A 27008-nucleotide genomic window follows, 5' to 3' on the forward strand; every position below is an offset into this window, starting at 1 on the left:
GTAGAAACTGGGTTGAAAAGCAGAAAATTGTAGTGTTTTAAATCTCTTAGCTCTTCCTGATCACTGAGAAACAGCCATGGCAGCCAGCTAAGCTGCCCTTCGCCCAGATGTGTGGTTAGAGGTGGGGAGTCAGTTTGTGTTGCCCACTTCTCTCTTCTGCTCAAATATCTTCTCCCTGGCAGCTGACCTGGGGCATTTTCCAAAGCCTCAGATGGAGAAGCCAATACATACCTACTATCAAGTGATGGAAAACATTTTTCAGTTTAAGACACGTCTGCAGCCTTGTCAGGATGCACTGACACGTACTGGCAAGACCCATCAAGCCACTCACCTGTCTGACTGCTGATCTACATACTGCCCACCAAGAGAAGCAGACAGAAGTGCACGCACGCGCGCGCGCACACACACACACACACACACAACACAGCTCTCTTTCTGCTAGGAACACTATTTCTCATCCATCCCTACTCTTCCCAGCCCTGCTGCTGCTCAGCAAACACTGGCAGGAGAAGTGTGAGTGCTTGGGGCACCCTAACACACCCAAAGATGTGTCTGAATGTACTGAAGTGGAGAAATATCCTGGTTGTACGGTCAAACCTGCCATGGACACAGCCCTCCAGGGGCTTCCCTGCACTCTGAGGTCCTGCTCTTCTACAAGCAAGCTTGGTTCTGACTTCTTAGGAGAAAAGTGGGGCAGAACCACTGTGCAGGAATGAGAAGCCTCCCTCTCCTCTCCGTGTCTCACCACAGAGAACATCCGTTCACAGCCTCCATCTTCTCCACATCCTGGCAACACCCATAGCACCAAGTTCAAACTCCTTAGCACGGCAAACGATGCTTTCATGGGGAAGCAGGTTCTTAACCTTTTTTAGCCTCAGTGGAATAAAATGAGACCCACCTCGTAGGGTTGAGAGAAGTAAGTGAGATCCCACAATAACTTAGCAGAGTGCTGGCCACATTGCTAAGTGCTCAGTAACCGTGCGCTGGCGTAGGTACTATGATCTGCTCCCTGCCGTCCTTTCCAGCTCCATGTATCACCAGGCCTTCCCATCTCCCTCCACCCCAGGCAGAACCCCAGCAACATTTAATTAGTTTCCAAAGGTACTTTGCTTTCTCCCCTCTGGACTTTCAGAAATTAGCTTTTCTGCTTGAAATGCTTCCTGCCATCCTTCCCTGACAACTCCTGCATCCTGGCTAACATCTGTTTCTTTAGGACTCAGGTTAGAAGTTACATTTTCTCCACCTCAGATTGGATTAGGTGTTTCCATAGCAGCCAATGCTTACATGCATTGTAATGTATCACAGCACTTATCACTCCATAATTGGCTATTTATACATCTGTATCCTTCACAAAACTTCAAAGCCCTCAAGAGCCAGAAGTGTGCCTTATGTAGAATTACATCTCAAATGTTAGAAAAGTGCTTCACATACAGAAAAGTTATGCGCAGCACTCCTCCCTCCCCTTTTTGTGGCATGCTTGAATCTTGTCTTCCATTGCTTCAGAGCTGGCGGGGCATATTCCCAAGAAGCTAGGGATTCCTACCTACACCCCTAGATAATGTTCAAAGGAAACAGACATTTGCAACTTTCTAGGACAATTCCGCACATCCCACCTCAAGCTTGTGCAACAGGTATCTGGATTCTGTGAAACAAAGAAAAGGCTGAAAGATGCTCAGTTGGACCTCAAAGGCCTTTGCATCCCTCCTTCAGGAGACAGGCCCTGGAGGACACCTGAGACGTGTGGAGAAGCGCTCTAAGCTGCTCACCTGGTAGATATGGTTCAGTTTGAAGTGTTTGAGGAGTAGCAGGAGCAGGGCAGAGATACTCTTTACAATGATCTCCTTATGCCTGTTCACATCGATGCCCAACTTCATGCTCTGGAGAACAGTGATGCTACAACACGGAGAGGAAAAGTCAGTGCAGAGGGTGGCCTTAGAGCGAGGCCTACAAGGACCCAGGTATTTGGGTCAGATACAATATAAACAAGAGAGCCAGAACTTGAGAAGCCTGAACTGTGCTAGGGAAACCTCCAGAGTTCCCACTTATGAGTCTGTCTGGAGAAAAGCTCCTCTGATCTCTTTGTTTCTCTCTTTCCTTTGGCAAGCTCCTCCCTTGGCAATGTCCACCCACATACATATGCAGCCAGTCACTGGCACTGATAATACCCTCCAGACTCTCAATTCTGAGCTAAAAAGAGCACAGCAGAGCATTGCAGTGGAAAGGGGCTACTGGTGGCAGAGAGGAAATCTCTTTGGAGATAATCCCCGTAAGTGTTAACAAGGTAAGGTGGGGACCAGAGAGACCCTGCAGACAAGATAGCTAATATCTAGTAGCTGCCCCAGTTGAAGCACTCACGGCATTTCTTCAGGCAGGACATCTGCCAGGATATTGATAGAGTCTGTCTTAGCCTTGGAGGTGGGGGCTGCAGCCAGTAGAATCTTAAGTAGAGCAATCTGGGAAGTAGAGAATGAGGAAATCCACCCCATTCAACAAGGCTATTCTTCCACAACTCAACAGCCCTAAGAGAAATGTTTTAAAGCCTTTCGCTAAGTTCTTCCCTCAATAACCAAATCTCCCCAGCCTCCAGCAGCGCAAATAGGTGCCCAGTCCTGACAGGCTTGTCTGTGAAGCTAAGGAGCCAGAAGGGAGCTTAGGGGCCGTTCTGCTTCAAGACTGCTCTTTCCAAGGAGAATGGAAGGAACAGAGTGGGAGGGGCAATGCCTAGAAATTACGGGGGAGGTATAAGCAAGATCTCCCTCCCCCACCCTTTTCCTTCCTCTACCTCAGACCATCAGCATCCTCACCATTGCAGCCTGAGGCCAACTAGGGCACCAGAGGCCACGGCAGACTCAGAGGGGCCAAGGCACTTCCTTAGGAGCAGGGCCCCCAATGCATCCTGCATGGGTCGCACCTCATTCTCCACCCCTCCCACAGAAGGACTTGGGAGCACAGCCAAGTCCTCCTTCCTCTGGGAGGAGCCCCAAGGAAAGTTCAGAATTCTAAAGTGTTAGAGAATGCCTTGCCTTAAGGGTGAAGGCTCAGGAAGCAAGCTCAAATGACAGCTCAGCTTAAAAGGGTTCTCAGCTATCTATTCCTCGTAGCTGAGAAGGGCAGCTCTAGCCAGCCATCTCCTTACCATGTACTGGGGGAGGCTATACAGCATGCCCTGGTAGAGGATTTCACACGGCGTCTCTGGTACTACCTCTTCCCCCTATGGCAAGAAGCATATAGTTTGCCCAGGCCATTTTTCAGTTGACCAAAACCTATGTTTCCTTGGTTGTAGACGGTGGCAGGGAAAGAGGTGGGAGTCAGACCTAGATCTAACACAGCTGGGAGTTAGATCAGATCTAACCTAGTTGTGTTAATGATTCCTTGTATGACCTTGAGTAAGTGACTTTCCCTCTCTGAGACCTAATTTCCTCTTCCTAGGATCAGTGGGCTGGTCTGGATGACCTCTGAGGGCTCTTCCAGCCCTGAGAAGATTTTGGTTGTCCCATTATCTGGAATCAATCCAGAATTCTTTCCTAGCCACTTGCTAGGTCAGGAGTCAGAACTCCCACCGAAGAGTTGGCTCAGACTGCTGCTTTGCTGGACATACATGGGCTTAACTCAGGCCACAGGGATGCCTGGGACACTGGAACTGACACCCCTCACAGAGGCGCTTCCTACGGTGTCAATCTGAGGCCATCTGAGAGCTCTGGGATGCTCCAAAGCCAGAAAGGAGAGGTAGGTGACTCAATAGAGAGGGTTAATAAAGGCCTGGAGAGGCAGGAAGGAGTACTAGCAGGGAAGATTTTAGGTGGAAACTTTCCTTCTCCATTACCCTCTGCAACATCCCTTCCTCCTTTCTGACCAGCCCCCTCATGTACAACTCTGTCCTTGTGATGACCCCATCTAAGCCCTTTATCAGAGTGGGGAGACAGGGGCCTCTGGTGCTCAAGTCCTTCCCCCTCCCAGGTGGCTCTATTACAGGACAAGAGTCACTGCCATGAGGCCCTGAGGCGAGGAGGAATAACCAGGACCCTTCTATCCCACACAACTCAGCTGCTGCTTAAAGGAATAATTACCCCAGAAATCCTGCATGTTTGCCTTCCTGCTCTCTAAAAGGCCTATTTCATACCTTCTCCTCTCTCTTCAAAGCAATTCCTTCATCCCACAGCCCCTCAACAGGTGCTGACCCTACCTCTCACTTCATGGACAAAATAGAAGCAATCAGACAGGCACAGCCTCGTTTTCTTCACACCAAATCTACTGGAGAGTCTCTACCTTCCTTCTTGACGTGATGGATGAACCACCTGTGCTCCTATCAAAGGCTACCCTCCACCAGTGCTCACACCCTTTTGTTTTACTGAATGTATCAGTTCTGTAATTATCTCCTTTCTCCTGGATCATCCCTTTTAGGACATAAACATACTCCAGTATCTCCTAGCTATAAAGCATTCCCCTGACCCCACATCCTCCTTCAGCTACCATCCCATTTCTACTTTCCTTTTCACAACAAAACCTCTATGTGGTTTTTCTATGTTGACTAAGTCTACCTCCTTTCTTTACATTCCTTTGTCAATACACTCTAACTAGGCTTCCAGCCCCACCAGTTCACTTGAGGTTGCTCTTATCAAGGTCACCAGTCATCTCCATGTTGCCAAAGCCAATGGGCACCTCGGGTCTTATCAAGCTTCATTTATCAGCAACACCTGACCCAGCTGATCACCCCCTTCTTCTTGAAAGACTTTCTTTTCTAAGCTTTTATGGCATCACAATCTCCTGGATTTCCTCCCACCTCACTGAGTGTTTTTTTCTAGCTCCTTTCCTGACTCATCCCATCCTCGACACACTGGTGTGTCCCAGGGCTCTGTCCTGGGTTCCATTCTCTTCTCCATCTCTACTCCCTCCTCAGGCCCGGGGTTCAATCCCTGGTGAGGGAACTAAGATACTGCAAGCTGTGCAGCATGGCCGAAAAGAAAAGAAAAGAAAAGAAAAGAAAAGAAAAGAAAAGAAAAGAAAAGAAAAGAAAAGAAAAGAAAAGAAAAGAAAAGAAAAGAAAAGGAAAAGAAAAGAAAAATAAAAACAGGGTAAAAAACAAACAAATGAGCAAAAACAACCAGAACTCATCTTGACAAATGGTATTTATTCATGATTGCCCTTTATGTCTCTCTATTCACATCCAATCGAACTGCAACTCCTGCCAGCTATACCTCCACAATATAAACCAAATTCATCCACTTCTCCCTATCTCCACACTTTCTACTCCAGTCTAAAACACCATCATCTCTCACCTTGACTATTTTAAGAGCTTCCCAACCTCCCTGCTTTCACTCTTTCTTCATCCAGTCTTTACAAAAGAGCCAATGGTTTTTATTATAAAAAGATAAATCAGATCATGTCACTCCCCTGTTTAAAATCTCCAAAGGCTTCCCTTTGTCATGTGAATCAACTTCAAGCTCCCTATCTTTGCTTAAATGTCCTATGTAAAGTGGCTCCAGGCCACCTCTCAGACTCCATCCCAGACAACCCTCCCCCTTCCCGCTGTTCTCTAGCCATACCAGCCTTCATGTACTACCTCTAACACTCTGAGCTTGCTCTCACCTTATTAATAAGGCTGTTCCCTCTGCCTGGAACGCTCTTTCCCCTGATGTTCTTACGGCCAGCTCCTTCTTGTACCTCAGATTTTGGTTAACTGTCACCTTCTCAGAGGTCTACATACCCTGACTGCCCAATATAAAGTAGTCTACTACATATGTCATCCTATTTAAATTTTCTTAACTATATCTACCATTCTCTGAAAGTCTTCTTGTTTCCTTGTTTTTCTCCAACTTTAATGTATCGTGAAAGTAGAGACCTTGCTTTGCCTAGCATACAGTAAGAGTCCAACAGCATGCACACATGTTCTGTGACAGCACTGCAGACAGATTTCCTCCTGTGCAGGATTCCCCTTGACTCACCAAAGACATGGGGCACTTCTCCAGCTCCTCCTCATTCTTGATCTGAACATCTGCGATGGAGATGTACTTGTGCTAGGAAACATAAGACATCAACAAGGGGCTGAGGGCCTCGATCACATGTGTACCAGCTTCTTGCTTAACTTCCCCAATGACAAGGAAATGTCCTGTTTATGGGTCTGTCACCCCAAATAAACCACACACTCTTTGAAGGCAGAAGTCTTATTTACCTTTGCATCATGAGCATCAGCAAAGTGCTTCAATACAGTATTGTTTATTCCATATTTCCATATCTGAAGGGCAGCGAACACCTTAGTATTTACCTTCAACCAAAGCGCAAGGCGAGGGACTTCCCTGGCAGTCCAGTGGCTATGACTTCACGCTCCCAGTGCAGGGGGCGTGGGTTCGATCCCTGGTCGGGGAACTAAGACCCCGCATGCCGCATGGTGCGGCCTTAAAAAAAATAAAGTGCAAGGGGCAGCTAACAATAGGCCCTTGCTCCATGTATGTATGGAGCGATGTGATGGGGTGGGGTAGGGCTCAAGGTCTGTGCAAGGAATGACTACTGTTACTCGTGCTTACACACACTTTGGATACAGAGCAGACTCAATCCTGGGCCTGTGGAAGTTAGCGAGCCTCTAAGGAGAGAGAAGTGAGAGGAAAAGAAGTGATAAGTGGCAAGAGAGAGAAGGGTGGGAGAAGGGAAAAAGAATGAGAGGAAGAAAGGAGAACTTTTTCATCTATCTAAATGTAGAACACTGAGTAGGTAGGGAGAGACCTGATTTTTTACCTCTTTGGCCAAAACGCCTGCAGAGGGAGTACAGAGTAACAGGTTAAGAGTGTGTCTGGTGGAAGAACACCACCAAGGACCCCAGTCATCCAACCTGCCTTGATGGCTCCCTCTCCCTGAAGACTGAGAGCCCACCCTGGTCACCTGCTTGAGGGTCTTCACACTCTCATGGATGGGCCTGGGTAATCCAACCAAGGTATCAGTGTCCCTGTGAAGTGCAAGACACACCAGATCATAAGGGTCAAAAGTATAGAGAATTACCACTGGAGTCACGTGGACCATGCCACTTTCACCATCTGGTACCCTGGATCTTTCACTGCAAGCTACCAGGTCCTCCATCATTGCTTCAGGACACAAAAAGAATAATGGTACAGAGAAGTGTCCCTGAAAATTAGGATTTTTGTATAGTCTTTTGGGTCTCACTTTGTCTGGGAGTAGGTTCCTACTTGAAAGGGCATGTTGCCCAACAACACTTTTGACAGTAAAACAGTAGTTAACAATGGTTTCTCAGCTTTTGTAGCAACCAGTGAGGATTCATGAGAGTGGGGAAATGGGGAAAGACTAGATCTATTCCAACCATGTCGCTTCTTCACAGAATTCTGGTCCATTAGAGAAGGGTTTGCAGGGACCATCTAATAACACTTTGATGAGGAAATTGATGCTCAAGAGGGAAATAACTTGTTGCTCAAGGTCCTACACCTGGATGAGAACATAAAAGTTCTAGGAAACTGGAAGGAAAAAACTCCATGGCAAGAACCCAAAGCAGTCACTGGGAGCTGTCCATGGCTCTGGTTGTATCACCACAACCAGGCAACATCTCTCACTCTAAGCTACCTGCTCCTCCGGCCCCCTAAAAACCACTCTATAGCCAGTTCTGAGTATCCAGTCACTTACTGCCCCAGCGTGAATCCGATGAACTTGTTCCTGCTCATCTCCAAAAAGTGCTCTATGTCCTTCTGTCTGAGAGGATGGTGGAGAGACAAATCCCAGAGAAGGGAAGAAAAGCAAACCTTGAGAGAGAGAACCTTACTGGCCTCCTACCCCTCCAGCTGGAGAACTGGAACAGTAGGGGAAGACAGCAGCCAACAGAGGGAACTTCAAACCCAGGAGTTCTGAGTCCCAGCCCAGCTTATTGAGCCTTGAATACATAGACCACTCCACCCTGGGCCTCCAGTGCCTGAAACCCCAAAGCTCAGGGTCCCTGGTGTTATCAAACCTACCTGACCTTTGGGGCCCACGGTAGGCCCTTGGGAAAGGCCACCCGCTCAGCAGAGAGGGGTGCCTGTGAGGGTGGAGGTGGTACTAGAGGGTCCTGCTCTAGCAAGTCTAACTCTCCATCCAAGGTGCGTTCTCCATCGCCAGCAGACTCCTCTTCCTCCTCTGCGGCTGGTTCCTCAGTCTTAAAGAGATCTCTTTCATTGTAGATGTCCAAGCTGTCCTGCTTAGTAAGGAGTTGCTGGGGGGTTTGGGGAGAGTGGGTAGAAAGAGAGAGGGAAGGTATGCAGAGATCTCACCCTGGACATCCTTGTCTGAGACCACCCCCAACCCACAGGCTGTTAGACTTCAGGGAATATGGATTAAGAGCCCACCTCTCGTGAGAACCTTCCCTTCCCATCTCAACCCTACTGTCCCAAAAGGCCCAATTCCAGGACAAGCAGCTCTCACACAACCATGCCAACAGCTGGGAAACAGAGCATAGATAATCCCAAAGTCATAGTTACTTAGCTCTCAGAAAGCACTGATGCCTTCTTTTTTTTTTTTTTGGCCAGCACTTTCCTTCCTAATTATGCTCTACCTTGGTGAACATTCAATTAGTTTGCCTTCTGTGAGCATACACCAGCTGGCTAACTGAGGAAGAGGAGGACAGAAGCTTGCTGCTAAGCAGAGGGAAGCGAGTTTGGAATTTTAAATCTTGTCACAGAAAGAAAAAAAGATTGGACAGAAATAGGCCAAAAAGTTAACAGTGACTGCCTCTGGTTGTTAAGATTGTGGGTGACTTTTTTTTCTCCCTTCTTCACATTTTTATATTTGTTCTAAATTTTCTATTATGAGTAAGCATTACTTTATAAAACAAGAAATAAAGGTTAAAAAAATCACATTCCAAATAATGTAGACTAGATTACTGAGTGTGACAGTCTGAAACTGTCACCTGTAGTTGGTGAACTCAGGTACATCAGGCAGGTAAGTTCATGGGAGCATGGTCAGGTCTCAGTACAGCTTGTCATTGTGACCTTTCTAGAGAGGCAGACTATATCTAGAACCCTAACCAGTCGTCTTGTAAATGTAAGGCTCTGGTTCCAAGGCCAGATGAGAGCATGGCTGGCTCAGAGTAAATCTTCTTACTGCGAAGAAAATGATAAAGTGCCTCAATCAGGTATCTATGCCCTGTTGCTCAGGATGTTAGGGAACTCCATGCACTGAGGTCTAGGCCAGCGATCCTTAGCAAGACATGGATCTATGATGGGACATTACAATGTTACAACTTGACAGCCTAGGACCCTATCAGGGCTCAGGGACAGAGGCCAAAGATTTCAGGTTGGTCACAGGGCCAATCAGGGGCAGGATAGCTGAGTCATTTACTGCTCCTTCCTACCATATCCAGAGCTGCTTAGAATCTTGATTTTTGGCTAGTCAGTGTCACAACACTACTGTCTGCTTTAGTCCATACCCTTCGAGAACCACGGCGGCCTCGCAGTTTGGAGGGTGGCGGTGCCAGCTGAGACTCCCCCAGGTCGAGAGTGTAAGAGGGTGGGGAGGCAGCACGCATGCTCTTCACCACCTGGATACTGTCCTCAGCCAGTGGAGGCAGGCCCAATTCTGCCCGCTTCTGTACTTTGAGAGCCTGCAGATGCTCAAATCCACCGAGGGTAAACTAAGGGTTTAACAGGAAAGGGGCAGAGCAGGGAGGAAGGGAGAGAAGTCAGAGAGAGCAAGGTCAGGGAAGCACGGATGGAGAGGAAGAGCCACAACCTCCAGTCCCCTTAGACCCCCTCCTTAATTAGGAATTAATAAAACAGGAAGAGGCAAAAAATGTGGTTACTATCCCCAGTCTCAGAGGTGGTTACTATCCCTCAGAGCTCAGGGGTCAGGATAAAGCATTATTTACTGACCTAGGCTGGAAACATCACCAGAAATTAGTAAAGGGACTACTGGGGGCCTCCACTGAAAAAAAAACAACAACAGAAAAATGTACTCCCTTTAAAGGAGCACATCTAGATACTATAAACCCCCAGGATCACCCAAGGCCTGCCCTGGAGGGTATGTTGTTCAGCCAGTCCTGTGGGGTGGGAGCCGGAGAGGAAAGATTGGGTTGAATAATTAGTAACAAAACTGTAAACATACACTTAGGAGGACTTCATTTTTTAAAAGCAAGTCCTCTGTTTCTCTGGATGGACAGCAGGCACTAAACCCCACATTTTACAGCTGAGACACAGAGAATTGCTCGAGGTCCTTCAGTATCAGAGGAGGCCAGATCTCCCAACTCTCAACCAGGGTTCTTTCCATGAAACATTAGCTCTATCAGGGGAATGTGCAATGACACCCCAACCCAAAAAGTGGCATCTCCCATCAGTCCAACAGCAATAGGTAACCTGCTCTGAAACAGAATATCTGATCTCTCTAGGACAGCCTTATTGCCCCTCCACTGGCTAACAGCTGCCCTATTCTTCTGTCTAGTTCCAGCCTCCTGGGATCAGGCTAGAAGAAACTGAGGTGGCAGAGGGCACTGTGAATCTGATGAGATGGGAGAGGGGTGAATCAGCCACTCACCATGACTACTTTCCAGAGCAGAAGCAGGACCTTCTTTATGGGGAAGTGGGGAGCCAGGCCGCTGCAGAACTTGGTGACCATAGAGAAAAGCAGAAGGGCAAAAGGCTCCTGATTATGCGTGGAGAAGCCTGGGGGGTGTGGAGAGAGGCAAGTGAGAAAGTGAGGATGAAGCAGCTGAAACCCAGTCCCTGTAACCCTGTTTCTGGACACACTGAGGAAGGCACTCATCTCCCCCAAAAGAATTTGAGTACTTGGTCCTTAGAAGGAGGTTTAGAGAGCCACCAGAGTGAACCCCCCAAGGGCAGGATAAGAGAGGTCATGGAGTTAAAATGGCATAGTTCCCCAAGCTTGGAGGTGGATGTCAAATTAGAAGTAACAGTAATAAAGATAAATGGCAATAAAGATGCTTCCTGGCTGAGGAATTCAATGCACTTTGTATTCACAACTCACTTGCCCACATCAACAAATACAGTATATTTTTTAAAATCCCACAGGCCTTCATATCTTATCCCTGACTGATGACAACACCAACTCATATTTTCAAGGTAAGTCAGCTCATTTTCCCATGTGGGATTTGTGATGGAATGGGAGAGGGATGACTGTTCCCATTTATAGCCAAGACAACCAAGATATAGAGATGACTTAGGACTGGGCCTAGCTCACAGACACAGGGGCAATTAAGCCAGGCCTTCATACCCACCGCAAAGTATCTCTGTCCTAAAAGAAGGGATGTTAATTCTAAAAAAAAAAAGAAGAAGAAGAGGAAGAAGAAGAAGAAGAAGAAAAAACCAACTGTCTGTCTCTCCTAGGCAGATGCTACGCTTCCCCTCTGCCACAGGCACCTCAAGTGCCACTTCTTACTCAATTCGGTGCGGAAGGTCTCCCGGGCTGTCCTCCACCCGTAGGAGTCTGTCTCTCGCTCCAGGCGGATATTTTCCACCATTAGGTACATGACACTCAGCAGCACCCTGAGGTTATAGAAGGGTCACAAGAGGTTCCCAAGGCAGTTCCCAACCTGTAGTGTGAGACCTCAGGGATGGTCTTGGTGGGGGCCCAACCCAGTGGATTAACAACTTCTAGTGGTCTGGGTGCATCTGAAATTTGGGCAAAGGTAACCCATTGCTAACGATCCCCTGTTCCAACCCCATGGGTAGCCCCACTCACCGGAGCTCTGTGCTGTCAGCAATGGAGATGGCTGGTTTCCGAAGAGCACTGCTACAGGCCTGGCTGTTGCTGCCACAGGCACAAGGGAAAAAATGGGAACCTATAAGGCCTCTTTACTCCCTGTGTTCCACACTTATCATATACACAAACATGAGTACCTGCCATTCCCTGGCTATGTAGCTAAAGAAATTGGTCTAAGGTAGAGAAGCCCATAGAATTTTCCTGCCACCTAGGCAAACCCTTATCTGGGGTGAAGATAGGCAAGGGCAGGGTCTATGATATTCGCTCCTCTTAAAATCCCCACCATGTCTAGTACTGTGCTGGACACAAAATAGATGCTAAGCAATACCTGGTGAATAATAAACAGAATTCGCCCCCTGGGTGATAGGCATGAGATAATATGAGGGGTCACTATAGCGGTAGCAGAAGATAAGGCCCCCTCTAGAGCTAGAGGGAAAGAACTGTGCACAGCAACAGGAATTGGTCCCATCCCTCTTGGGTCATGTTCTCAGGTGGAACAGTTTCCTTCATGGATTCCAGAGTTAGGCTGAGCTGAAAAGGTGTTTGGATAAAAAAGCAACACAGGATAGGCCTCTGAAGCCCAGGATTGAAGGTATAAGTGGGGCAGAAGCTGCTGATGAGCCCAACTTCAGGGAGGAGGACAGATTATCAGAGACCATGACTGGATGGAGGAGAACTGTCAGCGAGCTTTGGATGAGGTGTGAATAGACCCAGCTTCCAGAGAGGGCTCTACACTGAGGGAACCAGCACAGGACATGAAGCACCCTTCAAGGAAGGGGGTCGCCAGCCCTCCCCTAAGGCTTCTCACTCGATTTCCATGTGGAGTAGCTCCAGGAAGGCCGAGAAGGTCCCCATCTGATAGAGCAGGAAGCAGTTGTACCTGGACCAGTGGAGCACATCGACCTCTGAATCACATTCCCCAAAAGTGCCTAAAGGACCAGACAGTGCCATAGGGGTTGAGGGGGAGGGGGTTATCCCAGTTCTTTCCACCCTGCCCCATGATTTTAAGACTATATTCCAACACTCTGCCCAACAATTAGGTTGACAAAGGTGGGGCAAGAGCCCCCCAGAACTTCCTGGAATGAGGCAGGGGAGAGGAGAAGCAGTCTCCAGGGTTAGGTCCAATGGGCTCATCACTGGCCTGTCTTGTTTGAGTTTCCTGAGAAGCAGATCCACAGATAAGGATTCAAATGCAAGTAGTTTATTTGGGAGTCGATCCCAGGAACTACTACTGATCCCAGGCAGTAGTAGAGAAGTGGGGAAGTGACATAGGGAAGAGAATGCAGCCAAGAGCTCAATCCCAAGTGGGGAGAAGCTCTGGAAAACATTACAAAACGAACAACTCAGAATCATCCCACCCAACAAGGGTGAGGTAGTCGGGCTGTTCATCCACTAACTCCTGGCAGTCGCTGAGGAGTGCTGCTGGACTAGGGGAGCACATTAATTCCCTAGCACTTCCTGCCTGCCCTATATGGGCTGCACAGAAAGCGCTCAGACAAAAAGATGAAGGCACTGGCAGCTGGAACTTGACCAGACACCAGACCCAAGAGATACTCTTGGGCACTGCCTTGTTTGCTATAGTTTTCCCTTCGCCAGATGTCCACTCTCTTTCCTCCCCATTGATGATTTTTCTTTTACAGTTTTTTAGCTCCCAACTAGTTGGTTCTGCCAATAGTCCTCTTATTTATGACCTCAAGGTTTTCTTTTACAACTCCAGCTAGGCTATCTCATTTCTCTTTCCAACACCTGGCTAATAGATCTCTTCTGGGAAGCTTTCCGCAGTTATTCTCACTGAGTTCTGATCATCTTCAAATTACTCACAGCATCCACTCCTGCTGCTATGTTGGCTTGAACCTTCTAAATGCCAGTGAGAAACAATGCAGAGGGTCCATGTGTAAATTGGTGGCATGCCCCGCCCCTGCCCCGCCTCCCCTCAGTGTCAGGGCCAGGCCACATCTACTAAAAGAAACTTGCATGCTCAGCTCGTGGAACACTGTCAGCTCTGGCCACAGTGATGACCCTCTTGCTAGTCTCCACATATAATTACAGTCCAGGTTAAGGGAAAAAAGAATCCTATAAGAAATCCTGGCATGCCTGGAAAGATAAAGGCTGATTCCAAGGGATCCAGAACAGTACCTACCATCACCTCCTCACCTTTCACATAAGCACAAGGTTACTCCTAGCACATGACAAGATCTGTCCTCGAGAGGCAGGGACCTTGCTTTCCCAGCATGGCTTGCCTCATCCTAGTCTGGATAACACCATCCCTCTCTCTAGTCTTCACCCCTCTCAAGTTGGCAAAGGTGGCCACTCACCTTGGGCCAGGTAGAGAACAGCTCGGGCCACCTTCAGTCGCCGTTCCCTACTGACCACCTCCAGCCGGTCCAGGAGTCCCATCACATAGGCCTTCTGGGCATCTTCCTCCAACTCCAGCCACTCCTTACCCTGCACTGGGGACAGAAGGCCATACAGATCTAGTGTCAGCTGTTGCCTCCCCTTCCTGGAAAGGCTCCTGATAGCATTTGTACCTCTGATCTCAGTCCCCCAACAAATTCTTCTCCTCAAAAGCTTTCCTTATTTAGCTGAGAAAGAATAAGGGATGGGAAAAGTAAAAAACCCAAATGTTCCGGCCTAAACCCACTCTATAGCCTCATCTTCCTCCACATCCCCTCCATTCCCCACATAGCCCCCCACCCCCAGCCTATACTGTTCTCTCTGCCTTTCCTCAAGGAGTTCCCTCTATTTCCCTACGTATCCAATTCCTATTCATCATTACAGGTGCAATACAAAATCACCTCTTTCCCACTAATGCTCCAGCCGGAAGCTTTGTCCCCCATGATACTTTTTACTTCTCTAATGACACTTCCCATTTCCTCTTGGCCTCAGCTAGTTTTGTGACATACACACCTCCCCTCTGCTATCTTACTATCATCTGTTTAAAGATACTGTAAATTCACCTTCACCCCTGCCTCCTGCGTCTCCGGCACAAAATGGGTACTCACCACACATTTGCTGAACTGAACACTGAAATGCCACTGACCAAGTAAGGAAATGGAGGTCTGAGTGGATCACAGTGTGGGCACATGAAATTATTACCAGATGCTATGAGGAGTGAGGCAGAGTTGGAGACAGGGATTAAACACTAAGGTCAAAGGCTAGGCTGGGCACAGGGTTACCAGACAGCAGGGAACCAGTCCAGCCCCACCTCCCCATTCCTCTGCTCTCTAAGACCTTGACATCAGGGAAAGGGACCCAGTTCAGGCTTCTCTTGCTTCCACTCCATGACCTCTCCACTTGAGATATAGGAAACTCTGTGTCCCATATGCAAAAAGGAATAGAGAAGTTATATGGCTATGGAGAAGACTAAGAAGGATCATACTTTGTTTTAGGCTTTTTCTAGATCAGGCTTGGATATCATGGAGAGAAAAAGTAGATCTCTATGAATAAGGATCTGGGATCACCTTGGGTCTTGAAATCTTCTTCAAAGCACCTCCTGTTAGTGGTGAACTCCGGGTTTTCAGTGTAGCTGTACAATTCTGTGGCAGGAAAGATAGGACAGAGTCACAAACATTTAGCAGATCCTTATAGAAGGGGTCTGGTGTGGAGAGGGTGGCATGAAAGAGCTAAAGCTTCCAACACATTCCTGTGTCCAATTCAATCCAGAGCCAGCTTCCTCCTTTTCGGAGCAGTTAAAAATAGCCACTTGTGTCCCTGGGTGATTAAACCATCAAACCTGTCCTCCTCCTGCCAGCTGGCTGCTACAGCAGAGAAGGCAGCCTTCAACATTTGGTGAGGGCCAGGAGGAGGGTTGGAACAGAAAGGGCTTAATGTCATCACTCCTGTTTCTTAGGGCTGCAATTCCTTCTGCTTGTCAACCCAGAATGGGACTATCCTGTCTCTAGGGAGAAAGAGGGCAACACAACTCCTGATTTAGAGGCAAGATCCTCGTGCTATTCCAGGAGCCAGGGGGAGGGCTGCAGAGTATGCATTAGATGGCTCTTTGGGGTTGGAGCCAGTTCATTCCCTCCCTGCTGAGTTTCCTCGAAGAGTATAGAAGTTTACGTTCCTGCCTACGGCCACCGGGGCAGAGGCAACATCAAACCATGTAGAAGCAGCTTCGATTGCCAAAGGACCGCCTGTGCCCAGGAAAATCTAACTTTGCTGACAGTAGCCTCTCAATACAAAATGCAGACAGCTTGTGAGAAATAAAAATGCCCTTTCCTACGCACGTGTGTGTGCGTGCGCACACACACACACTCACTCCGGAATTACACCAGTACCCTCATCTTACAGAGGATGAAGAAGTGAAGTCATTAAGTCAATAGGTGCTTCCTCATAACTCTGTTTCCTAACTAAGACCTTGCTGGAAATGTAACTAGGTCACAGATAATTCACAAAGCAAGAGAAATTCACTAATGTTCTAGCCAGCTGTCTAATGGTCAAGAAATAAATACCTTGTCTGAGAGCCAGGGCTTTTGAGTTGTGAGTTCCAGCATCCTGGAGTGACCAGAAACAAATCCAAGTTCTGATTGTTAAATTCTTCAGTCATTAGTGAGTTGTGTAGATATGTATATTTTAAGAGTAGAGTACAAACCCAGTTAAAAAAGGGAGCAAGACTCTTAGGTACTGAACTTTGCTTTTGTCCTACTTTTAAATTTTAGATCATGAACTTTCATGTATTACAGGTAAATATAGAATACATAAAAGACAGCGCGTTTATCTTCTACTCAGATTAAGCAAATGTTAACACTTGTCATATTTGCTTCAGACATGTAGAGCCCCTTCTTCTGCCCCAGTCTTATTTTCCTTTCTAGAGGTAACCACTATGATGAAATTGGTATGTATGCTTCACATGCCTATTTTTATACTTCTAGTACATATGTATGTGCCTGTAAACAACACATGATATCGTTCTGTTTTTAAATCTTTTATCCAAGCAGTATCATATTATATAAATTATTTTTTCTTAGTAGCATTTTTTATGTTTTGCAATAGTTTACATGAAAAGCAGTGTGATGAACACATCCATTCACTTAACTGACACAGTTCTCAATCAAGTGTGCAACTAGGCTTCTTAGAAACATCCTCTTAGACTTGTCTATTTAAGCAGTTTTTTTGATGCATGTATAAATTATTTTGTCACTGTTTCTTCTCCCCTTTAACATGTCTTTATTTACTGACATTGAAGCATACTGATATAGATCAATTATTTTAATGACTATGCAGTAGCCTAATATATTGATATACTACAGATTATCTATTCCCCCTTTTCAATTGTTCACAGTGGTGACAAGAAACATCTTTGTAAGTGTTTTCTTGGGGCCAAGAGTTTCTTTAAAGTGTACATCTAGAGTTGTTGGGTTAAAATATATGTGAACCCAACTTTGCTAGATAAAACCAAACTGCTTTCCAACTTTATACTCTGTTCCCTCATGACAAGCAATGTATAAAAAGTACTCATTGCAAAAATCCTCAACAAAATACTAGCTAACAGACTCTAACAGCACATTAAAAAAATCATACACCATGATCAAGTGGGGTTTATCCCTGGGAGGCAAGGATTCTTCAATATACGCAAATCAATCAACGTGATACATCATATCAACAAATTGAAGGATAAAAACCATATGATCATTTCAATAGATGCAGAAAAAGCTTTTGACAAAGTTCAACATCCATTTATGATAAAAGCTCTCCAGAAAATGGGCATAGAAGGAAATTACCTCAGCATAATAAAAGCCATATATGAAAAACCAAAAGCCAACATCGTTCTCAATGGGGAAAAACTGGAAGAATTCCCTCTAAGAACAGGAACAAGACAAGGGTGCCCACTCTCACCACTATTATTCAACATAGCTTTGGAAGTTTTAGCCACAGCAATCAGAGAAGAAAAAGAAATAAAAGGAATACAAATTGGAAAAGAAGTAAAATTGTCACTCTTTGCAGATGACATGATATTATATATAGAAAACCCTAAAGACTCTACCAGAAAACTGCTAGCACTAATTGAAGAGTTTAGTAAAGTAGCAGGATACAAATTTAATGCACAGAAATCTCTTGCATTCCTATACACTAACAACGGAAGAGCAGAAAGAGAAATTAAGGAAACTCTCCCATTCACCACTGCAACAAAAAGAATAAAATACCTAGGAATAAACCTGCCTAAGGAGGCAAAAGATCTGTATGCAGAAAACTTTAAGACATTGATGAAAGAAATCAAAGACGACACAAACAGATGGAGGGACATACCATGTTCCTGGACTGGAAGAATCAACATCGTGAAAATGTCTGTACTACCCAAAGCAATTTACAGATTCAATGCAATCCCGATCAAATTACCAATGGCATTTTTCACAGAACTAGAGCAAGAAATCTTACGATTTGTATGGAAACACAAAAGACCCCGAATAGCCAAAGCAATCTTGAGAAGGAAAAATGGAGTTGGTGGAATCAGGCTTCCTGACTTCAAACTATACTACAAGGCCACAGTGATCAAGACAGTATGGTACTGGCACAAAAATAGAAAGGAAGATCAATGGAATAGAATAGAGAACTCAGAAGTAAGCCCAAACACATATGGGCACCTTATCTTTGACAAAGGAGGCACGAGTATACAATGGAAACAAGACAGCCTCTTCAATAAGTGGTGCTGGGAAAACTGGACAGCAACATGTCAAAGAATGAAATTAGAACACTTCCTAACACCATACACAAAAATAAACTCCAAATGGATTAAAGACCTACATGTAAGGCCAGACACTATAAAACTCCTAGAGGAAAATATAGGCAGAACACTCTATGACATCCATCAAAGCAAGATCCTTTTTGACCCACCTCCTAGAATCATGGAAATAAAATCAAGAATAAACAAATGGGACCTCATGAAACTTAAAAGCTTTTGCACAGAGAAAGAAACCATAAACAAGAGTAAAAGGCAACCCTCAGAATGGGAAAAAATAATTGCCTATGAAACAATGTACAAAGGATTAACCTCCAAAATATACAAGCAGCTCATGAAGCTTAACACCAAAAAAGCAAATAACCCAATCCACAAATGGGCAGAAGACCTAAATAGACATTTCTCCAAAGAAGACATACAGATGGCCAACACACACATGAAAAGATGCTCAACATCACTCATCATCAGAGAAATGCAAGTCAAAGCCACAATGAAGTATCACCTCACACCAGTCAGAATGGCCATCATCACAAAATCTGGAAACCACAAATGTTGGAGAGGGTGTGGAGAAAAGGGAACTCTCCTGCACTGCTGGTGGGAATGTAAGTTGGTACAGCCACTATGGAAAACAATTTGGAGGTTCCTTAAAAAACTACAAATAGAACTACCATATGATCCAGTAATCCCACTCCTGGGCATATACCCAAAGAAAACCATAATCCCAAAAGAAACTTGTACCATAATGTTTATTGCAGCACTATTTACAATAGCCAGGACATGGAAGCAACCTAAATGCCCATCAACAAATGAATGGATACAGAAGATGTGGCATATATATACAATGGAATATTACTCAGCTATAAAAAGGGATGAGATGGAGCTATATGTAATGAGGTGGATAGAACTACAATCTGTCATACAGAGTGAAGTAAGTCAGAAAGAGAAGGACAAATATTGTATGCTAACTCACGTATACAGAATCTAAAAATGGTACTGATGAACTCAGTGACAAGAACAAGGATGCAGATACAGAGAATGGACTGGAGAACTCGAGGTATGGGAGGGGGCGGGGGGTGAAGGGGAAACTGAGACGAAGCGAGAGAGTAGCACAGACATATATATACTACCAACTGTAAAATAGTCAGTGGGAAGTTGTTGTATAACAAAGGGAGTCCAACTCGAGGATGGAAGATGCCTTAGAGGACTGGGGCGGGGAGGGTGGGGGGGACTTGAGTGGGGGGGAGTCAAGGAAGGGAGGGAATACGGGGATATGTGTATAAAAACAGATGATTGAACCTGGTGTACCCCCCAAAAACAGTAAATAAATAAAATAAAAAATAAATAAATAAATTAAAAAAAAAAAGTACTCATTTCTCTGCACTCTCAACAACTGCAGGCTTTTATTTTTTTATTTTTATTTGTTCAACCGCAGGCTTTTAAATTTTGCATGTGATGATTGTTGAACAATATCTCAACATTTCAATTCCCCATTTACTAACGTAATTGAATATATTTTCATATATTTATTGACCATATGGTTTTCTACTCTGTGAATTCCTATTCATACTCTTTGACCATTTATCCACAGTCTCTCTTGGGATGTTCATTTCTTTCTCTCTCTATATGTGTGTGTGTATGTGTGTACTCATATTCTGGATTCTAATCCTTTGTTGGTTATTAAACTTAGCTCTCCATTTCTGTCACTCATCACAAAATTTATTCCCTATGCTTATTCACAAGAACTACTTTAAAAGTGTTTATCTCTTTTCTCTGAAAAAGCATGTCTTAAAGTGTCACTTCCATACAAAAGAATATTTAACTTTCACACCATTTCCACCCAAAGCTTGTTTATTAATAACTGGCATTTGTAGCACGTGTAACATGGAGGCCCTTAATGCAGGGAGATCACGTTTAGCCTAAGCTAAAAATCCAGACAGAGGAAAGCAGCCCAGCACTGAAAGAAGAATGGGATCACTTAACCCCAGCTCAGAAACATCCAAGCAGAGCTCTGCTCTGATGGATATAGGTGACATGTCCATCCTTGCTCAGCTGGCCAGTTGTCTACAGAGTTTTTCTTCAGACATTGCTGAGACTTTAATAAGGGTCAGGTATTAGGGGAAGGGGATGAGATGGATGTAGAAAAGAAAAGGAGAGATAGATGGAATGGGAAAGAAATGGAGTGGGTGGCAGAAAGAAGGGGGCACACAAAGATATAGGTGAATATGGGAAGAGAAAGAAAGGAGAAATGGGGAGAAGGTGGAGAGAAAACAGATTTGAGAGTGCACCAAAAGAGAATAAAGGAGGGTGAGGAGAAAAGAGTGATAGAATGAAAGATGGAGAATACCATACATAGCCAAGAAGCATTCACAGGAAGAAATGTGAAAGCAAACACAGAGATATTTACTATTGGACGGTGGAGAGAAGTGGGAAGGTGGAGAACAGTCTTGCTGAGAACAGACAAGCTGCCAGGGGAGATCACAGGCATCTTCCCTCTCCTCCTGGCCATCCTTCCACTCTCTACAGACTCATCTATCTCATACCTGACAACTCTGCTGCGTGCCCATCTGCATCTCCGTACTCAAATTCCAGGGTAGGGCAGTCCACAGAGCCCTGTAATGGAGAAATCTTTGTGGTAACTTAGGAAAAGGGTTGACAAAAGCAGATTCTACTCTCATTTCATCTTCTTCTTCTCTTGGAGGCCAAGGTTAGATGAAGAAGGCAACTAGGAGAGTCCCATCTGGGCCTTTCATCCAAGAAGTACCCTCCTCCAAACCAAAATTAGAGGCTCAGTGCAGGGCTGGGCTGAAGATTCTTATATAGAATCTGAAACTCTGGGCAAAGAACCAGCATCATGAAGACATAAGAAAGCCACAATCTGTGCCCATATCTGCTCTACATAGACACAGACCTGAAGAACATCTAGCTGATCTCTAGAAAAACAAGACAGACGAAAACAAAAGAAATAAATTGGATTCTGACCTCAGCTCTGTCATTAACCCATTGTGTGATTTTGTAGTATCTCAATCTGTGGATCATAGTTCATCTACAAAGAGGTCCTTCAGCTCCAATATTCCACAATTTTAGGACTGTCAAACAAGGTAGCATTTCTACTTCAAATTGTATTAAAGGCTAGATTTCCTATGATGTTGTATGTATAAATTTATAAAACCCTTTTAAAAGTATTTTTAATATAATCCTACCCCTTAATCTCTTTAAAGCATTTTGGGGTATTTCCTACCCCAATATATTAATGAATATGAATTTAAAAAATTTTGAATCTCAGCTCTTGTCACATACTCTGTCATATATTATGTGTGAACAAGTTACTCAACCTCTTTGTGCCTCAGTGTGGTATAAAAACTATATTTGGTCTTTGCCCCCTCACCCACCTTCCTGGCACAGAACTCCTAAAACCCTTGGCATTTCCTGAGTGATAGGAGTGTCTGTTATCCATGAGGAGCCCCTGTTAACCATACTTGAGTTTATGCTAATGACTTAGAGTGAGTTTCAAAAATGGGGCTCCAGGGAAGGGAGGAGGCTGGAGACTGTGTTGAATCAAACGGCCAATGGTTTGACCAACCATGCCTAGGTAAGGAAACTCCATATAAAAATCCTGAAACATGATTTGGGCACACCAATGTGCTATGAGAGTAAATGCCCCAGAGAGGGCGTGGAAATTCTGCACCACTCCACCTCCATAGCTTGTCTTATGCCTCTCTTCATTTTGTTGTTTCTGAGTTGTATCCTTTATAATAAAATTGTAGCTATAAACATACCACTTTTCTGAGTTCTGTGAGTTGCTCTAGCAAATTAACGAACCTGAGAGGGACAGTCATGGTAACCCCTGAATCTGTAGTTGGCCCGGCAGAAGTGCAGGTAGTCTGGGGGTCCCACTGTGGCTGGCATCTTAAGTGGGAGCCGTCTTGTGGTAACTACAGGTAGTGTCAGTACTGAATTGGTATCAGGGAATTGTTGGAAAATGACGTACTCAGTTTTCTCATTTGTGAAATGAGGATAATTCATAGGGTCATTGTAAGGACTAAGTGAGTTAATATAGGAAAAGCACTTAGCATACCACCCAGTACTTGGTAGCACTATGTAGATGGTTACTCTACTTAGAATTTTACATACTCTACTTACGATTTTAATATATTATAAAGGCATTTTTCTCATATTATTTTTTAAAGATAAAGGTTTGCTTTTTTAAAAAATTAATATTCATTTGTTTATTTTGACTGTGCTGGGTCTTAGTCACCACGTGCATGATCTTTAGTTGCTGTGTGTGGGGTTTTTAGTTGTGGCATGTGGAATCATTAGTTGTGGTATGAGAACTCTTAGTTGTGGCATGCATGTGGGATCTAGTTCCCTGACTGGGATCAAACATGGGCCTCCTGTATTGGGAGCGTGGAGTCTTAGCCACTGGATCACCAGGGACGTCCCTTTCTCATATTATTATAACTGTGACTTTAAACAGCTAAGTGGAGAGTTCCCTGGTGGCCTAGTGGTTAGGATTCTGGGCTTTCACTGCCTCGGCCGGGGTTCAATCCCTGGTCAGGGAACTGAGATCCCGCAAAACATGAAGCATGGGCCCCGCAAAAAAATTAGTTAAAAATGAATAAATAAGTAAATAAGTAAATAGCTAAGTGGACAGATATCTATTGGCTTAACCAATTCTCTATTGCTGTACATTTGTTTTTAATTTTTCTTTACTATATACATGAAGCTGTGATACACTTATAAACTTTTTCATATTTAGGATCTTCTCTAAGGACACATTCTTATAAAGGGAATGAATGCATCAAACCTTAGGAATATTTGTATGGCTTTTTGTACATGACAAGTTGTTTTCCAAAACCACTTTATCAGTTTACACTGCCAAAAAGGTGATTCATGTTTAAATTCACTATAGCAAAGATTCCCAAACTTCTGGATTACAGAGACCAGTAAGAAAACAAAAAGGTGCATGGTGGAGAATGACATAAGGTTGCTGATGTTTTATTTTGCTAAGTAGAAACTTTAAAAATCTCTTAAATATATATTTAAAAAAAAACAGTTTAATACCCCCAAAATGGAAAAGACAAAAAAGCAGTGTTTTTCAAGCTTTTTTGACTGTAAGTCAAAGTATAAGAAAAATTTTTACATCATATCTCAACACACAAAACAGGTGCAAAAGTTTAACAAAATAATATTTACCATTACCATATGTGATGTACCAGTACTTCCTATTAATCTATTTCTTTAAAAAAATGTTGGTCTCAACTCACAGGTTACTCCCTACAGCTTGAAAAACATTTAAATTTTGTAGGTATGTAATTTTTAAATTACATACATCCTTTAATGTACTGAACTACATTTTATGAACTACACTTCAAAGCCTTGAATTTTTCTCATTTTGCTACAAACTAGTTAAACTCTGGCAAGGACTTTGGGAACCAATTGAACCAAGGAATCTGGCTGTGAGGGGTCTGAGGTAAATCCTTTAGTTAGGTTAAGAATCTTTTTATTGGGCTTCTCTGGTGGCACAGTGGTTAAGAATCCACCTGCCAATGCAGGGGACACGGGTGTTCAATCCCTGGGCTGAGAAGATCCCACATGCTGCGGAGCAACTAAGCCCGCGTGCTACAACTACTGAGCCTGAGCTCTAGAGCCCAAGAGCCGCAACTACTGAAGCCTGCATACTTAGAGCCCCTACTCTCTGCAACTAGAGAAAGCCTAAGTACAGCAATGAAGACCCAACACAGCCAATTAATTAATTAATTTTAAAAAAAGAATCTTTTTATTAAGCAAACATCATTCTCTAGCTTCCTTTTAAGATTAGGATATCCATACACTAAGCCATCAGGAGAGGGTAGGTCAATGGTGCCTCTATAAACACAGTGATGTATGAGGCTCTCTTGACATGTGCCAACAGTCATTCTCTTCCAGTAAGTCTTGAAGCCCTAGACAGGAAAAACATCATCTTTCCCAGGACTGCATTCATAGGAATGCGAAAGGAGAGAGGGATGGAAGAGCAGAAAGTCATCTATCTGAAAAAGTCAAGCAGAGAGTCTAGCACCTGGGTGTTGCAGTGGTAGGGTATGTACTGACAGGTAAGAGCAGCTCTCCTGCTGCAGTGGAAGGTGAAGGAAAGCTAATGTTTCCAGCCAGCCTTTGGGCAGGCAATGAGCTCAAATGGAGAGGATCACTGCAGTTGTTCATGTCTACATAAAAAGTGCAGCTGCAGACAATCAGGCGGTAAACTGCGGTGCAGGTGGAAAGCTCTGAGCCCCTCTATACTGAACTCACCGGCAGGAGTAAAGTACTATCAGAGCCTTTTCCTGAAGGAAGACTTGATAGACAGGGAAAAGGCCTTCTGGTTCAAGAGGGGTTTTAATTTACCCATAGAACATATCATTCTGAAATTATTTTATTCACTCCCACATTATCTGTTTCTCCACCCCCACTAGAATGTTAGCTCCACAGGGCAAAGACCTTGTCGTTTTTACTGCTGTATCCTTAGCACCTAAAACAGTGCTGGGCATATAGAAAGGACTCAATAATTGTTGAATTATTAAAAGACTCATCCCCCTCCCCCCAGAAAAAAACATTTGAACAGGAACAATGTCTCTATGGGGGAAGGAGGCACAGGGTGACCTAAAAGGCCAGATTCGTACTGAGGCAGGAAGGGAGATGACATGGTGCATAAAACCCTGATCTAGTATGGCAGGAGGGCTGAGCTCTGCCTCTGAAAGGTGGTGTGACTTTGGGCCAGTCTTTTTACCTCCTCCACTTCTCTCTTTTATAAGATGGAATGGATTCCTACTTGTCTGTGTCAAAATGGAAAGCATACAGGAAATGCCTTTGGAACTGAAATACAATTCAAATGGTAAACCGTGGACTGGGATGCCTAAGATCTGTCTTCTAGTATCAGTTCTGTCCCTTGAGGATGATTATAATATAGTACTAAGAGCTACTATGTGCTAGCCAACTACATGTACTGTGCCTGCACTGAATCAAACATTTCACATTCAATTATCTCATTTTGACTTTATCACAACCTTCTGAGGTAGGTAGTATTAACCTTATTTTACAGATGAAGAAACTGGAGCTCAGAGGCTGGCAATGTGCCAAAAGTCACACAGAGCATAAACTGTAGGGCTGGGATTCAAAACCTCAAAACCTGGTCTGACCGACCCCAAAGCCTGGTATTCCTTCCTAGCCACGATGCCAGATGTAGGATCCTGAGCAAGCTGCTTCTGTCTCCCACTTCTGTAAAAGGAGGGGCTAAAACCAGATGATTTCTACAGACCCTTCCACATCTGACATTCTATGGTCTGTTCTCCTGATTCCCCGCTCAGATCCAGCTCTGCTCTTGGCTAGTTGATGGGAACTGGCGGGATGAGGGGGTTGGAGGGGTGATGTTAATTCACTCCTTTCATCCTCCTAGTTAGGATTTCTTTGAAGAGGAGGGAACATTCATACTCCTATCTGTGGGTTTGTATCCTGGTGGGGGTCCATCCACTCGCTCCGGTACTGCCCCGCCTGACTCCTGTATCCTTAACCCTTACGGGGAGGGGTCCTGATGTCTTTAGAAAGTGCTCCCTCCAGGGCCTGCCGCACACGGTGGGAAGGGGAAGGGGCCAAAGTCACGCGGCTCCTCTGATCCGCTCGGGGAGCCTCGGGGGGTGGGGGAGGGGGGGAGGGCGGCTGCCTCCCACTCCGGCCCCTCTTCACTGCCGCTGGGCTCCGGCCTCCCACCCTTCAGGCCAGTCACTGCATCTCTCGGCGCCTGTTCCCTCCTCTGTGAATCGGCCTCACGAATTCCCACTTCAGGGGGTACCCCGATTAAATGAGATATAATATTTGAAAGTGTCCGGGACGCTGGATATCACGCGCTGTCTTCGCGCCCCCGGCGGGGAGGCCAGAGGGCTAGAAAGCCCCCGACCTGCGGCAGCAGACGGGCGGAGAGGGTCAGGGGCTGCAGAGCCTGGAGTTCAGGCTGCGGCGGGCCCCACAGGCAGCCGCTCTGAGGGGTGGCCCGGGGCGCGCCGGGGGCTCCGGGCGGCGGAGGGGGACGCGGCCGCAGCACCTCAGCCAACGCTTCCCGCGCCGGGCGTCTCCCGGCCCCAACTGAAAGCTCTCCGGGCTCCTCACCTCCGACTCCCGCCGCTGGCTTCTGAACGCTTCCCGGCCCTTAGGCGCCGCCGGCTTCCCTTTGCCGCCGCCGTTGCCGTTGCCATTCGCGGGCGGGCTCCCGGCCCCGGGAGCCACGGGGTCCTCCATGCGGCTCCCGTCAGCTGCTCCCCTCAGCCGCTCCCCTCAACCGCTCACCGCTCTCTGCCCGGGGCTACCCCAGAGCCGCCGCGCGCCCGGGGGCCGGCCCCGCCCCCTCCACAGCTATTGGCTGAGACCGTGCTCCGCAGCCCCACCCTGCGGCGCGATTGGCTGCTCGACTCCTCAGAGCGGGACTTGGAGGAGGAGGGGGCTCATTCAAGGGACTCCCCCCCCCCCTTTTTTTCCCCGGTCCTGCGGCGATGCTGGTAGCCTGACACTCCTGGGTCGGCTCCTGGCTCCACCTCCCAAATCCTGGGCCTTGAGCTCTGCTTCTCTTGGTGTCCCTCAGCGCTCACCCCCTCCCAAATAGCGACCTTTTCGGGGAGCTCTAGTC

General features: G+C 45.7%; 1 protein-coding gene across 5 annotated transcripts in view; it reads right to left on the bottom strand.

Moving 5' to 3' along the window:
• Positions 1-26650, bottom strand: part of STRIP2 (striatin interacting protein 2) — a 49418-nt gene extending 22768 nt beyond the window's left edge. For 3 of the 5 annotated variants that reach the window (XM_057733601.1, XM_057733599.1, XM_057733598.1), the window contains exons 1-16: positions 26495-26650; positions 20902-20971; positions 15144-15218; positions 13998-14132; positions 12491-12611; positions 11662-11730; positions 11359-11465; positions 10498-10625; positions 9398-9601; positions 7950-8185; positions 7624-7689; positions 6874-6937; positions 5943-6014; positions 3137-3211; positions 2356-2453; positions 1767-1893 (exon numbers count right to left, since the gene is read on the bottom strand). In XM_057733601.1, the coding sequence (XP_057589584.1) occupies positions 1767-1893; positions 2356-2453; positions 3137-3211; positions 5943-6014; positions 6874-6937; positions 7624-7689; positions 7950-8185; positions 9398-9601; positions 10498-10625; positions 11359-11465; positions 11662-11730; positions 12491-12611; positions 13998-14132; positions 15144-15218; positions 20902-20971; positions 26495-26623 (1776 nt within the window). In that variant the 5' untranslated portion in view covers positions 26624-26650. The remainder of the gene's footprint in view (positions 1-1766; positions 1894-2355; positions 2454-3136; positions 3212-5942; positions 6015-6873; positions 6938-7623; positions 7690-7949; positions 8186-9397; positions 9602-10497; positions 10626-11358; positions 11466-11661; positions 11731-12490; positions 12612-13997; positions 14133-15143; positions 15219-20901; positions 20972-26494) is intronic. The other 2 variants (XM_057733600.1, XM_057733603.1) reach the window with 2 other exon arrangements.
• Between the last annotated feature and the right edge of the window lie 358 nt (positions 26651-27008).

The sequence above is a fragment of the Hippopotamus amphibius genome, chromosome 4, assembly GCF_030028045.1.
Source record: "Hippopotamus amphibius kiboko isolate mHipAmp2 chromosome 4, mHipAmp2.hap2, whole genome shotgun sequence".
Lineage (NCBI taxonomy): Eukaryota > Metazoa > Chordata > Mammalia > Artiodactyla > Hippopotamidae > Hippopotamus > Hippopotamus amphibius.